The 16138-nt window shown below is 45.2% G+C and overlaps 1 protein-coding gene across 9 annotated transcripts in view; it reads left to right on the top strand.

The window, feature by feature from the left end:
• Positions 1-16138, top strand: part of LOC139263132 (coiled-coil domain-containing protein 9-like) — a 367644-nt gene that overhangs the window by 75790 nt on the left and 275716 nt on the right. For 8 of the 9 annotated variants that reach the window (XM_070878722.1, XM_070878724.1, XM_070878721.1 and 5 more), the window contains one exon: positions 8046-8186. In XM_070878722.1, the coding sequence (XP_070734823.1) occupies positions 8046-8186 (141 nt within the window). Of the gene's footprint in view, positions 1-8045; positions 8187-16138 lie in introns of those variants that run through there. The other variant, XM_070878729.1, reaches the window with a different exon arrangement.

Below are 16138 nucleotides of genomic sequence, written 5' to 3'. Positions count from 1 at the left end.
CAACCCCCTAAGTATCATTCGCCAATCTATCCTAGCCAATTCACGCCTCATACCTTCAAAGTTACCCTTCTTTAAGTTCTGGACCATGGTCTCTGAAATTACTGTTTCATTCTCCATCCTAATGCAGAATTCCACCATATTATGGTCACTCTTCCCCAAGGGGCCTTGCACAATGAGATTGCTAATTAATCCTCTCTCATTACACAACACCCAGTCTAAGATGGCCTCCCCCCTAGTTGGTTCCTCAACATATTGGTCTAGAAAACCATCCCTTATGCACTCCAGGAAATCCTCCTCCACCGTATTGCTTCCAGTTTGGCTAGCCCAATCTATGTGCATATTAAAGTCACCCATTATAACTGCTACACCTTTATTGCATGCACCCCTAATTTCCTGTTTGATGCCCTCCCCAACATCCCTATTACTGTTTGGAGGTCTGTACACAACTCCTACTAACGTTTTTTGCCCTTTGGTGTTCTGCAGCTCTACCCATATAGATTCCACATCATCCAAGCTACTGTCTTTCCTAACTATTGCATTAATCTCCTCTTTAACCAGCAATGCTACCCCACCTCCTTTTCCTTTTATTCTATCCTTCCTGAATGTTGAATACCCTTGGATGTTGAGTTCCCAGCCCTGATCATCCCGGAGCCATGTCTCCGTAATCCCAATCACATCATATTTGTTAACATCTATTTGCACAATTAATTCATCCACCTTATTGCGGATACTCCTTGCATTAAGACACAATAGCGCTCGGACGTCGACCCAGTTCCAGCGTTTCTTTCCCAGCCAGCTCCTACCGAGCAGCGTGGGACCATCGTCCGGTACCACCCAGAGTGGTAACTTGTGCACCGCTCCATCGTAGGACGATAGGACTGGCCCACTCGTTGAACTCGATCGGGAAAATGATGCCCTCTCTTTGCAGGCGGTCTAGCTCGATCTCTACCCTTTCTCTCATAATGTACGGTACTGCTCTCGCCTTGTGATGGATGGGTCGTGCCCCTGGAATTAGGTGGATCTGCACTTTTGCTCCTTGGAATTTCCCGATGTCTGGTTCGAACATCGAAGGAAATTTGTTTAAGACCTGGGCATACGAAGTGACGTCAGCGGGCGATAGCGCTCGGACGTCGACCCAGTTCCAGCGTTTCTTTCCCAGCCAGCTCCTACCGAGCAGCGTGGGACCATCGTCCGGTACCACCCAGAGTGGTAACTTGTGCTCCGCTCCATCGTAGGAGACCTTTACGGTAGCACTGCCGATTACAGGAATCAGTTCTTTCGTGTAAGTTTTTAGTTTCGTACGAATTGGAGTTAAGACTGGCTTTGAGGCCTCGTTGCACCACAACCTTTCGAAAGTCTTTTTGCCCATGATGGACTGGCTCATGCCCGTATCCAGCTCCATTGACACCGGGAGTCCATTTAGTTCAACATTCAGCATTATCGGGGGACAATTCGTGATAAATATGTGCATCCCATGTCCATCTGCCTCCTTGATCTGAGGCTCTGGTTCGTCGTGATCCTCCGTGGATCTGTCCTTCTATAACATGGTGGTTTGCAGGTTTAACAGGCTTTGCAGCTTGCCTGCACACTCGTTGGCGATGTCCTATTGTTCCACAGCCCTTGCAAACATACTCTTTGAATCGGCATGAATGGAAAGGATGATCACCCCCGCAGCGCCAACAAGGTGTTAATGGCCTTGCATTCATCACCCTTGATGGTGGACTCTGAGACATCTGCGGACGTGTAACTGCAAGTATGTGTGACGTGCCCTGAACGTTACAATTCGAAAACAACATCACTTTGTTCACAGTATTTGTAGCAGCACTTGTGTGCTGAGAGATTTGCTTCGTATTGTCACTGGTGGCATTGAACGCCTGGGCTATCGCTGTGGCCTTACTCAAGGTTGGGGTCTCTACAGTCAAAAGTTTGCGAAGTATGATTTCCTGACCAATGCCAAGTACGAAAAAGTCTCTGAGCATGTGCTCCAAATGTCCTTCAAATTCGCAATGTCCTGCAAGGCAACATAACTCGCCACTTTCTGGCCTTCAGACCTTTTGTAGGTGTAGAACCGGTACCTCGCCATCAGAGCGCTTTCCTTCGGGTTCAAATGCTCTCGGACCAGTGTGCACAAATCATCGTACGATTTCTCCGTGGGTTTCGCTGGAGTGAGCAGATTCTTCATGAGGCCATACGTTGGTGCCCCACAGACGGTGAGGAGGATCGCCTTTCATTTGGCAGCGCTCTCTTCCTCATCTAGCTCGTTGGCCATGAAGTAATGGTCAAGTCGCTCCACAAAAGTTTCCCAATCATCTCCCTCCGAAAATTTCTCCAGAATGCCCACTGTTCTCTGCATCTTTGGGTTCATTATCTGTATCTCGTCGCCAGTTGTTGTGTATGGAGAAAGTCAGACTGAACAGTGTAAGCTCAAAGTAAAGTGTGACCGTAGTCTTTTATTGCAGGTCTCCAGATTGCCTCTCCAACCTGTGAAGCCGCCTTAAATACCTGTGCTCCCAAGGGATTATGGGATCTCTTGGGATTCCAGGGGATGAGCCCTCTGGTGGCTGTACTGAGTAAATACATATATAACAGTAAGTATTAAAGAGGGGGAACAATTTACAGTGGAGGGCAGAGAAAGAAAATTGCCTTCTGAAACAATTTGCTCCCATGCCATTTTTGTAGCCTTTAGCTTCTACTTCTTGCCCAGCCCCCTCCCCGATAACCCAAGCAGAGATTTAGGTCACAGAGCTAGAGGAATGCATTTAGAATTGTAAGTTAGAACAAACTATTTTAATTGATGAGGAATATTTAGACTGCAGTTATACTGCAACTTTCACAAGTCGATAATGAAGGCAATTTGTACCCAAGTTGCTCAATGCACAAAAACATTCGGTTGTCTTCACTTTTTTCTCCCGCCCATCAGTCACCACAATCGAGTTATATTATGTGTTGATAATTGTGTTTAGAATTTCTTTTGACATCAATCCGAAATTTGCTTTTTACTTGTTTGAATCTGCACTGTCAGTTTGTGTTCTGGACTTACTTTATTTATACTATTCACAATTTTTAAACATTTTTTGAGACCATGCTTCAGTCACCTTTTTAATTTTTACATTTATTTGAAGTTTTGGGTGTGCGTTGTCACCGAAGTGACTGTGTTACTTTGGAGTTGGCTCCTGATCAGACGAAGGTATCACTAGTCAAAGATTGTGAGACAGTTGGAGGGAGTCTCTCACAGTTGAACTTGTGTGAAGCTGGGTTTTAGGGGTGGCTCATATGGTCCGTTGGTTCTATTAGACTTTTTATCAACTGCGTAGTAATTTTTGTTGTTGATATAAGAAAGTGAATATACCAGCCTGTTGTCTTCCAACATTGAAAATAGCCACTGAGTGAGTGAGTTCTATACATGAACAGAGGTAGGCAAAGTGTGATGCAACTAGCACTGTTTTTGTTGACTCTGCTTCACACTACAGCTACCAGCCTCAGTTGGAGTAGGGACTTAAGCTGCTAAATTTTGGAAATATTTTTAGAAAAAGTGCACTGCATAACTAAAGGGCATAAATATACAATTAGCAAACGCCAAGGAAGATTTGAGATTGAAAGAATCAAATGGACTGCTGCAAAGCAGTTAATGCTGTGTATGTTTACAGCTTTCAAAAAAGAGTATCTGATTATAAAAGGATATAGGGAAACGAATCGGCAGAGATAGTCAGATACTCCATGGATTGTGAAAAATGCCAAGGTGCCAGAGGTGTAATCGTACAAAAATAGATGCTGAGCCAAAGAAGGTAATATTAGGAGTGATCATAAGTTTGATCTAAAAGGTAGATTTTTAGGAGTGTGAGATGTAGCGGGTTTGGGGAGAGAATTCCAGGGTGGATCCCAAAAGGCCACCAATTTTGGGCAAAGAGAGGAGTGGGGGTGCACAAAGCCGAGTTACAGGAACAGATAGTTCTGGGAGGGTTGTAGGGCTGGAGGAGGTTACAGAGATAGGGAAGCACAAAGCAGTAAAGGAATGTGAATTTTATATTGGAGGCATTGGAGGTCCTGGACTCAATCTACGTCAACAAAAATGGGAGTGATGGGTGAGCAGAACTTGGTGTGGGATAGGATAGCGGCAGTAGAGTTTGGATGAGCTGAAGTGGAGGCTAGCCATGGGAGCATTGGAATAGTCGAGACTGGAGATGACAAGTACATGGAGGAGACGTTCAGCAGTAGATGGACTGCAGAGGCTGACAATGTTACCCAGGTGGAAGTAGGCGGTCTTGGTGACGGAGAGCTTATGGGGTTGGAAGCTCAACTCGAGGTTGAATAGGATCCTGAGGTTGTGAAGACTGTAGCTCAACCTAACAGTGGCTGGGGAGGGGAATAGAATCGAAGACTAGGGCACGAAGTTTGTGGCAGGGGCTGAAGACAATGGCTTTGGTCTTCCCAATATTTAACGGGATGAAATTGTGGCTCATCCATGATTGCATGTCTGATAAGTTTACAAATTAGAAGTGTAGATACCGTGCAGTTGTACTGAAGCAGCTATGAGGGTCACAGAAAAATTTTGCTGAACTCCCTCCTCATAGAATCATAGTGTCATAGTGCAAAGAAGGAGGCCATTCGGCTCAGAGAGCCTGTGCCGGCTCTGAGAGAGCTATCCAATGAGTTGCATTCCCCTGCTCTTTCCTCATAGCCCTGCAAGTTTTTTCCTATTCAGGTAATTGGATAAAGTTGGAATCTGCTTCTGCCACCCTTCCAGGCAGTGCGTTCTAGATCACAACAACACGCTGCAAAAACAGTTTTTCCTCATGTCACCTCTGGTTCTTTTGCCAATCATTTTAAATCTGTCCTCTGGTTACTGCCACTTGAAATAGTTTTTTCTTATTTACCTGATCAAAACTGTTAATGATTTTGAACAGCTCTATCAAATTCCTCATAACCTTCTCTGCTCTTAGACGAACAACCCCAACTTCTCCAGTCTCTCCACATAACAGAAGTCTTTCATCCTAAGTACCATCCTAGGTAATCTCTTCTGCTCCCTCTCTGTGGCCTTGACATGTGTAGCAAAACAACCAGTAGCAGGTGTCGTTCTGCATTCAAGTGCAGCAGCCAGGTTGGGCACTCGCTACAGCCGCAGATACAAGTCAGGGAAAAAAGTGAGGAAAACAGCAAGTAGCTGGTTAAGGCCGACGATAGAGGCCACGTGGTTGCGATGGCGCAAAGCAGGTTGTAGAGAGAAGAAATGGACAGCAGGGATCACATGGTCAGGGCGGCACGATTCATCTTGTGGCACGAAAGGTAGAAGAGGGGGTGCACAAGCAGGATAGAAAAGTGTGTACAAGTCTAGGGAAGAAGGGACAGCGCCGAGTCAAAAACCGGGTCCGAGACAGAGACAGAATTGGGCACAATGCTCCAGCTGAGGCCTAACAAGTGTTTTCTAAAGATTTAGTATAATTTCTCTGCTGTTGTACTCTCTGCCTCTATAAATGAAGTCAAGGATCACATATGCTTTAATAGCCTTCTCAACTTGTCCTGTCACCTTCAAAGATTTGTGCAAAGACCTCAAGGTGTCTCTGTTCTTGCATCCCCTTTAAAATTGTTCCATTTAGTTGATTTTGCCTCCCCTCATTCTTGCTACCAAAATGTGGCAGCTTCGGTCTGGGCGGGGGGTGGGGGGGAGAGTACGTGTACGTGGTGCAGGTGCAAAGGGGTGGGGAAAAACATGATCCAGGTCTAATAGAGGACGGGAGAATGTGATCTATCCTCCCATTTGGATCATGTTATTTTCCCCCTCCCTACTGTTCTCACCATGCTCCACCCCACTCAACACGTTCCTGACCACCTCCCTCCCTCCTTCCCCCTGCGCCCCCAGCTCCTGAACTTCTCCCGCCCCCCGGGTTCTGACCATCTCCCCTACCTCAAGTTCCTGATCGTTTCTCCTCTCCCCTCCCAGAGTTCTGATCATCTTCCGCCCCTCTCTCCGAGTGCCTCTTTTCTCCTCCTCCCCCTCGCCCCCGCGAGCGCATCTCCTCTTCCCCCCCCCCCCCCCCCCACCTTGCGAGTGCCTCTCTCTCTTCTCCCCTCCCCCCCGAGCACCTCTCCCTTCTCCCCCACCCCCTGTGAGTGCTTCTCTCTCCATACCACCCCCCCCCCCCTTCCCGGCGAGCGTGTGTCTCTCTTTCTTCCCCATCCCCCTTTCGATTCCCTCGTCTCTCTGATATGCGGATCTGTCTGGGATCAGTTATAGATGCATAAGATAGTGAGTCTGGAAAATGAGCACCACCAAAGGGCTGCTTTGAATAGTTATTCTCTTGTTCTCTCGACACCTGGTTTCAGAGCTACAATATTTTGGGGTAAAAGCACGGATGCCCACCATTCAACCAAGGATCGCAGTCAAAGTTTTCGCCTTTGTGTCACTGCACGCAGTGTTTCTTCCCCCCCCTCCCCCCACCAGTATCATTTTGCTCTGCCCCTCATTCTGAGTCTCCTCTGCGCATTGCTGCCCCTCAACTCTGAATGAATCAAAGCATCAATGTTGTCAGTGACCGTGAAGCCAATGCTAAAATCATACTTCAAGTGTTTATAATCATTGAGCTGTCAACAGCCAGCAATTCATTCAAAATCCTTGATGTAAACCGCAATTACATGCCATCTTTGTCTGTTTATATCAACACATTTGATCCCTCATCCTGTGCATCCTGCTATCCTAGCCAAGTGAATGGTAACTATTTGGTTTCCTAAACGGCAGTCTTCCAATTTGTAACTTAATAAAGCAGCAGCCGCCATCTTAAATCATAGCTAACTTTAAAAAAAAAACTAAGACAGAAAATCCCTACTTTGTCAGAGGGCTATTCTGGAATTTGATTGCAAGGACTCTTCTGGAATTTGATGCAAGAGCGATATTCTGTAATAACCACTTGCTTTTAGATAGCACCGTTAACATAGAAAAACCGTACCAAGCTGCTTCACTGAGACATGAAGAAAAACACTGGGCCAAATAAGGAAAAATTAGGAGAACGAGGTGGACAGCTTTAGGGGGATCTCGGTAGATGCAAGCACGGGTACGAATGGGGCAAAAGATTGGAGTCAGGAACTGAGTTTGGTGTTTGGGGTTTGTAGGGCTGAAGGTCATTACAGATATAGGAAGGAGTGAGTCCATGGAGGGATTTGAACAGAACAATTGGGTGAGAATTTAAAATGTGAAGTGTGTGGGAACTGGGAGCTAATGTAGGTCAGCAAGGATAGGTGCGATGAGCAGCTGGACATGGTGTGGGATGAGTTTTTGATTGGATGGTGCAGGGATTGCACTGGAGTAATTGAGTCTCAAAGTAAAAAAGGCACGAATCAGGACTTCAGTGGCAGATGCCCTGAACTGGTGCCCTGCGGTGGTAGAAGTATTCGATTTTTGTAATTGAAAGGATATGGGGTCACAAGCTCAGCTCAGGTACAACAGGATTTTCAGTGTGGTGCGGCCAGAGACAGAAGCCATGAAGGGCAAAGGAGTCAGCGGTGAGCCGTGCCGAGTTTGTGGAGTGGGCATAATTCAACAGGTGTGGTTTTCCCAGCGATTAGCTAGGGAAATCTATGGCTCATCCAAGACGTCCGACAAAGAGGGTAATGCAGAGTTAGAGCTGGGGATAATCAGCGTACATGTGACTTTGAATGGTGTCACTGTGTACACAAGAGAAAAAAGGGGGCCAAGGATGGGAAGAGAAACCATTATCAGAGATGCTCTAGCTACAATCGAATAGGTAAGACATTTAATAGATTAAATAGGTAGTTTAAGAAAAGAAGACATAAAAGCTTTTATAATTAAAATCACGGCAATTTCAACATGCCTGGCTAGCAAAACTTCAAAACTTACAGAAGAGCAACTTTGTACTTTCTTCATATGTGTGCTTGCTGATAAGTACGTTACCTGTGGACTTTACAACAAAAAAAAAGTAATACTGCCCTGTTCTCATGTAATAACATTTATTGCAAGCTGTAGTATAAATGTGCTTAATGCTAATTGTAATTGTTGATATGGTCTGATTTATTTGTACCAATTGGTATTGCAGGAAAAGAGGGTGGTAAGTGAGAAACGGGTGTTTGGAGGAGCAAGCAGTCTTAAAGGGTGTGAAGCAGATGCAGGTCAAAGATTCTCTGTAGGAAGAGGACAAAGACTTCGTAAATTTGTTGTGGAGGAAAGCAAAGCAAAGGTAGGATTTATAAAATGCAACCTTTTTTAGACATGGAAAATCTTACAGATGTATTGCAAATTTGCCACTGTGTGTAAACTGTTATCTCATCTTGTGTACCAAACATGGTTGAGTGCACCAATTTATTTAATGCAAAGCACCTGTTTTTTTGTGACGATAAGATTCATAGGGGCGAATTTTAACCTTCCAGCATGGGTGGGGTGGAAGGGGTTACAAATTTCAAAAATCGAAAACATGTCACTAATCCGGTTTTAATGGGGGCAGGTTGGGGGGGGTGGATGACTATCGTGCTGCCTCATATTTTAGCACTGATTTAGATTTACTGCTGAGGGCCGATTTTCCAAGGGCTCTCGGATTCCATCAGCTGGAGGGAGGTGAGAACAGGTCGGATCCAAAAGGTAAGTGCCTTTCCAGCACTGCTCGTAGGTCAGGAGGAGGAGCAGGAGTAGTCTCCCCAGCTCAACAAGCTAACCTGCTTTTCCCATGAATGTCCGACCCAACCCACATCCCGACATCAACCCCTCTCCCCAAACCCCCCCGACCTCAGATTTCCCCCCTCCGACATGTCGTCATCCCCCCCGGACCTCCGATATGTCCGTCCCCCCTCTGACATCCCCCCCCACGGACCTCCAACAGCCCCCCCACACCCCCACATCCGATATTTTCCCTCCTCCCTCCATTATCTGGCTGGATGCCGGATGGGAAATTAAATTTAAATCCGAGTTACATGTATTTTCTGGGTTTTCCATCGCTACAACCTCTCTCTCTCTCCACTCTCCGTTAATATCAGGGCCATAGGGTAGAATTTTAACATGGAGGAGCATGTGGGTTTAGCTCTGGTTGAGGTGTTTGAATTTGTCAAAAATTTGAGCACATCCGAAAGCCAGCTCCAACCTGCTGTCCTCTGCGTTTAATTCTGGTGGATTAGGCTGGTTGCGCGCCACCCCCTCAGGATTGGGAGCGTGTTACCTCTTGTGCTAACCGCTCAATTGGAGTGATATTTCAACAGACGTTTAAATTTAACGGCACATCCACGGGTTTTCTGGGCTTGCTGAAACTCACCATTAGGGATGAGGGTGAGTGGAAGTGGTGGATTGATAGATGGGGATGTGAGGAAGTGCATAGAATGAGAGGAATGTGTGCACCTTCAAGGTAAGTGAGTGTGAGGAGTGAGGTGATGGAGTAGGCTTGATCAAGCAGAGTGGGGGATGGGGTGGGTAGATGGGAGTGATGTGCACAGCAGGACATAGGTGAATGTGCAACTGTATCCGCCTTTCCTGACCTGGTTAGGTCATTGATGCGCTTTCTGCGCTGAATCCAGGAGTGTTGTACTATGCTTGTGCGGCTGACCTCCTGGGCCATCTTTGTGGTTGCTTGGGAAGAGCACCTCCAACCTCTTACTGTCCCCAGCAGTACATCAAAGGAGAGAGCAGCCTTTGACTGTCCTGAATCCATTATCAAATATTGGGGCTATACTGTCTAAATAAAAATACACCTTGCTTGGGGAAGAGTGTGTTTAGTATTTTGCCCAGTGTAAATAGTTGGACTAAAGAGTGATTTATGAAGCTCACTACACAGATCAACATGATTTTTTTCCACCCTCTTGTGTTTCTATTGTTTCAGTGAAAGTCTGTGAATGGGGGGGTTATAAAGCACCATTGCTCAAGTCTGTCACATTGCCTTCATTGATGATAGAAAGTGACTGCTGCCAAACATGGGAAGAGAATGACTCAACTTTGTAAAAACCCTATCCAATCTTATAGCATTATATTTATAGATCATTTTCTATTTTAAAAAAAAACTACAAATGACAGTTTTAATTTCATTTTTCATCGTCCAGATAATTGTCTAGATCTATTCCTCCTACTCCTTATTCTGAAACTCAAGGTTACTTGCTTCCATACGGATTCTTTCGCCAGGAAATGCACAGTGAAAGAAGCTGTTGTTGGCAGTTCTGTCCTGGCTTTAATAGGAGGCAGATTTTTGGAGTACGAGAAGTCGTAATCGTCTAATTTCCATTACTTTTTATATAAAACTGGAATTAGAAATATCCTGTCAATTGTTTGTGTATCTGTTCCTGAATGGCTTAATGGGCGTAATTTTCTAAATTTGTACTGCCAGTGGGGAACTTCTTCCGCCAGCAACATCGTAGGCACGCTGTCTACAGTTCTCTGTTCCCTGTGTGCCCACCATTTCCTGATCACGTGCTGCCAAGGGTGTCAGAAGTATGAACCTAAAAAAATAACCCCCTCTAGGTCTGCCAGCATTTTCTGGATAAACTCCTCGATAGAGGATCATTACCGTAATAATTCAAGTTTGGGTTGTGCCGAACAAATTTAGGGCTGTTTGCTAAAAAATCTGCTTTTGTTTTGGACCTGCATGTGTATATTGTTTTATGACTATCACCTGTTCTAGATTTTGGGGTCCTTGATGTTTGTTTGTAAAGATAATTTACTTAATAATTTGATATCCAGTTCAAGTCCCAGATTACTCTGTTTGGTTGCAATGTTATAATTTGAGATTGAAATAGTCCCAGCCATGAGATGAGACAATCCTTTAGCATGGTACATCAAATTTGCCATTAGGGTTGGGAAACTGATATAACTTATCACTTATTTAGAGGTTTATGCCGATACTGTGATTTAGGAGTACGACTGGGTATCCAGACGCTCGGTATTTCAATTTTTAAAAATGTATTCATATAATTTTACATTTAGTATATGAAAGGCTTCTCTTGTGGCTTAACGTGTTCAGTAAGTCATTTCACCATACAGACCAGGTTCAAGATTTGATCCCTGATCCGTGCTGAATTAGTTGATCTCAGTTAGGGCTGTGATATTGCAGTTAGCTTCAGCAAGGGTAGGGAACATGATCCCTTTCTGATGACCCCTTCTAGTTGTGCACACATGGCGATGTTGCGTGAGAACAGGCTTGGTCTCTGCTGCAGTCAAATAGCCCACTTGGGCAGTGAACTGACACCGATTGGCACTGGAGAATCATACCCCTGGAAAGGGGAGCATGCCTTCAGAATGGTAAGGGGAGAAACAAACAAATTTAAGGTAAGATGGATTCAGTAAATGAGAGAAAGATTTGAAGCTAGCTTTTTCTCATGGAAATCTTAATTTGAAATTAAGAACCCTTCGAGCATGCTCTGCCATTCAATAACATCATGACTGATCTTCAACCTCAACTCCACTTTCCTGCCCGATCTCTATATCCTTTGATTCCCTGAGAGTCTGAAAATCTATTGATCTCAGCCTTGAATATACTCAATGACTTAGCATCCATAGCCCTCTGGGGTAGAGAATTCCAAAGATTCACCACCCTCCTCATCTCAGTCCTAAATGGCTGAACCCTTATCTTGAGACTGTGACCACAGGTTCTAGACTCTCCAGCCCTCTCGCAATCTTGTATGTTTCAATGAGATCACCTTGCATTCTTCTAAACTCCAGAGAATATAGGCCCATTGTACTCAATTTCTCCTCCTAGGACAACCCTCTCCTCCAATCTAGTGAACCTTTGTTGCATCCCTCTAAGGCAAGTATATTCTTCCTTAGGTATGGAGTTGAAAACTCTACACAGGTGTGGTCTCACCAAAGCCCTGTACAATTGCAGCAAGACTTACTTAATCTTGTACTCCAACCCCCTTGCAATAAAGGCCATTGGCTTCCTAATTGCTTGCTGTACCTGCATGTTAACTTTGTGTTTCGTGTACAAGGATACCTAAATCCCTCTGAATATCAACATTTAATAGCTTCTCACTATTTAAAAAATATTATGTTTTTTTTTTATTCTTCCTACCAAAGTGAATAACCTCACATTTCCCCACATTATACTCCATCTGCCACCTTCTTGACCACTCACTTAACTTGTCGATATCCCTTTGCAGACTTTGTGTCCTCCTCGCAGCTTACTTTCCCACCTAGCTTTGTATTGTTAGCAAATTTGGATACATTACCCTTGGTCCCTTCATAGCTAGGGGATTTGAATATAGGAGCAGGGAGATCTTACTGTAATTGTACAGGGCCTGAGTGAGGCCTCACCTGGAATAATGTGTTCAGTTTTGGTCTCCTAATCTGAGGAAGAACGTACTTGCTATTGAGGGAGTGCAGCGAAGGTTCACCAGACTGATTCCTGGGATGGCAGGAGTGACATGAGGAGAGACTGGATCGACTGGGCTTGTATTCACTGGAGTTTAGAAGGATGAGAGGGGATCTCATAGAAACATATACAATTCTGACGGGACTGGACAGGTTAGATGCAGGAAGAATGTTCCCGATGTTGGGGAAGTCCAGAACCAGGGGACATAGTCTAAGGATGAGGGGTAAGCCATTTAGGACTGAGATGAGGAGAAACTTCTTTACTCAGAGAGTTGTTAACCTGTGGAATTCCCTACCACAGAGTTGTTGATGCCAGTTCATTGAATATATTCAAGAGGAAGTTAGATATGGCCCTTATGGCTAAAGGGATCAAGAGGTATGGAGAGAAAGCAGGAAAGGGGTACTGAGGTGAATGATTAGCCATGATCTTATTGAATGGTGGTGCAGGCTGGAAGGGCCGAATGGCCTACTCCTGCACCTATTTTCTATGTTTCTATGATGAAGTCATTGATATAGATTGTAAGTAGCTGAGGCCCAAGCACTGATCCTTGCTTCACCTCACTAGTAACAGCCTGCCAACCTGAAAATGACCCATTTATTCCTACTCGCCGTTTTCTGTCCTAACCAATCCTCCATCCGTGCCAGGTTCACGAGGTTGATTCCTGAGATGAAGGGGTTGTCATATGAAGTAAGGTTGAGCAGGTTGGGCCTATACTCATTGGAGTTTAGAAGATTTAGAGATGATCTTATTGAAACGTATAAGATTCTGAGGGGGCTTGACAGGAGGATGTTTCCCCTCGTGGGGGAATCTAGAACTAGGGGGGGCACAGTTTCAGATTAAGGGGTCGCCCATTTAAAATGGAAATGAGGAATTTCTTCTCTCAAAGGGTTGTGAATCTTTGGAATTCTTTACCCCAGAGAGCTGTGGAGGCTGGGTCATCAAATATATTTAAGGTGAAGATAGACAGATTTTTGAAAGATAAGGGAGTCAAGGGTTATGGGGTGCGGGCGGGGAAGTGGAGTTGAGTCCATGATCAGATCAGCTATGATCTTATTAAATGGCGGAGCAGGCTTGAGGGGCCAAATGGCCGACTCCTGCTCCTATTTCTTATGTTCTTATGTTGTAATCACAGTTTTGCAGGAAATCAAATATTATGCAATATATTACCCTCAACCCCATGAGCCAATCGGCTCAATTTTCCCCAGTTATCTGCATTTTTTTGGCGCGCGCCGCTATTTTTGGCCCAAATTAAAATATCCAAGTTTCCCCAAAGTTTCTGCGCCAGCGTAACTCAAGTACGATTTTTTTTTAGGTTAGATTTTTTTTATTTAACCTGATGTCTGCGCCAGTTTTCCAAGTTTATGCAAGTTTGGCCAACTTACATTTTTCCTAGGACGGCGTATGTGACCACTCCCAAAAACCTGCTGGGCACTTAAGAAAAACCAGCGCACATTATAAAATCGGCACAGAAAGACGCCATTGTTTTTATGCAAAATTTTCGAGGGAGTCGAGAAGACATTGAATATGCCTCATGAAGCTTAATTTTTTCAAACTTAAAATGGAAGTCTAATGCAATTCTTTCATTTTGGATTTTTTCCAAAGTGCCACGCCACCACCGAACGTCTCCTCACTGGACTCGAGGGTCGGAGCGTCGGCTGGCAGAATCGCTCCCTCGCCCGGATACAGGCTCGAGGCTTGGCTTCAAAAGAAGCCTGGGGTGGGTGGGAGGGGGTGGAAGTCGAACTGAAGGCATGAGAAGCCTTACACCATGCAGCAGCTTCAAAAGAAGCCGGGGCGGGGGTGGGTATTTGCCGAGCCTCTGTGTCCGGGCGAGGGAGCGATTCTGCCGGCCGACCTGCGAACCCGGTGAGGAGTTGTTCGGTCGGTGGTGGGGTGGTACTTTGGAAAAAAATCTAAAATGAAAGAATTGCATTAGACTTTGTTGCCCCAAGTGTCCTCTTTGAATGCCTAGCTTCCCGTTCTAAGCAAGGCTATTGCGCATGTGCAGACCAGGTGTGGTCCAAGCTAGGGAGAGAGAGGAAAGAAGGTTTAAGTCCTTTGTCCTGCTTGCAAAGGTACAATTTAATTATGAGGGCAATATTGACGATACCATACCTCTTGCAAGCCTTCTGCATGATGGTGCTGCGGAGGAGACGAATGATTCAACGTCATCGCATGAGGAACCTTAGATCATGTATGATAATGGGCAGGAGGCCTTACCCACGTCCGGTATATCGAGACAGGCGTTCATACCAGCACCTGAGTGATGCAGAGTGTGTGAGAAGGCTGCTTTTTCGCAAAGAAGTTGTAACGAGATCTGTGAGTTATTAAAAGCAGACCTGCAACCTAGAAGCGTCAGGAGGACTGCTTTGTCTGTTGAAGTGAAGGTTACAGCTGCACTTTCATTCTATGCATCCGGATCATTCCAGGCCACAACTGGGGATGTGTGCCGCATTTCTTAACATGCAACACATACCTGCATTCGGCAGGTGACTGTTGCACTATATGCCCGGAGGAATGACTACATAAAGTTCCCCATGACTGCCCAGGCAATGCTTGAAAGGGCTGTGGACTTCTCCAGGATTGCTGGCTCCCAAAGGAACAGGGCTGCATTGACTGTACCCACATCGCCTTACGAGCACCATTGGAGGATTCTGAGATGTACAGGAACAGAAAAGGCTTCCACTCCATTAATGTGCAGCTCGTCTGTGATGACATGCATCGCATCATGTCAGTTGATGCGAGATACCCTGGGAGCATCCATGATGTGTTCATCCTACGTGAGAGCACTATATCTGACATGTTTCAGTAGCAGCCAGAAGGGCTGAGCTGGCTGCTGGGAGACAAAGGGTATGGCCTCGCCACCTGGCTCATGATGTCCCTACGCGTAACTCGGGTGGAAGCTGACCGGGAATACAACATGTTGCATATTGCGACACGCAGCATAATAGAGAGGACCATTGGCATCGTGAAATAGCGTTTCCGATGCCTGGACCATTCCGGAGGCTACTTGTAATAGTCCCCTGAGATTGTCGGTCAGTTCACTGTTGTGTGCTGCATGCTGTATAACTTAGCCATCATGAGGCAGCAGCAGCTGGTAGTAGAAGACCTACCTGAGCTGATAGTGGTTGATGATGCAGAGGAGGAGGAGGGGAATGAGGAAGCCATGCAACTACCTCAATCCGGAGCACGACGGCTAAGGAGGGCGGGCCATCGTGCCCTTTTAACGATTGCTTGAGCCTTGCGCCAGCAGCTCATCTGTGAATGCTTCACTGCCTGAAGGCTCAGCGGCAACTATTCCAAATGTACCATGTTTACTGTTTGGACTTGTTCCGTAATGTTGTGTTGTGTTAATGGAACAAATAATGGAAATGATTATTCTTTACTTCAAAAGGTTGTGTTAATAATGGAACAAATAATGGAAATTATTCAGTTGTCATTTAAAATATATTTTATTCAAAAGTTTAACACTTGATAAAAATATTCTTGTATCAAACTTTAAAGTTTTCAGTTAAGATCATTTACAAACATTAAAATCACTTACAAACTTTTAAACTTGTAAATTTACATAACTTGCAAAAAAGTTTTAATTTGAGAATAATTACAACAGTAACAACAATAATAACAGCAGCAAAGAAAGGCTGCACCCATCTCTCCTCCTCCTTATTCTAAGACCGCCCGCTGCATTTGGTCTTGTTGACTGCACCCCCTGCCCACAGGCGGTGGCGTAGCGTTTCTCGGGTTGGTATCAAGCTTATTCTTTTGAACATCTCAGGTAATGCGCACTTCTTGATGGGGGGGCATGGGCAGGCGATAATGTGGAGGCCCAACTTGGGCCTTTTCAGAGGCTG

This window comes from Pristiophorus japonicus, chromosome 4 (genome assembly GCF_044704955.1).
Source record: "Pristiophorus japonicus isolate sPriJap1 chromosome 4, sPriJap1.hap1, whole genome shotgun sequence".
In the NCBI taxonomy this organism is placed as follows: domain Eukaryota; kingdom Metazoa; phylum Chordata; class Chondrichthyes; family Pristiophoridae; genus Pristiophorus; species Pristiophorus japonicus.
Note: the sequence above shows the minus strand (reverse complement) of the source record. Positions and strands in the feature narration are given on the sequence as shown.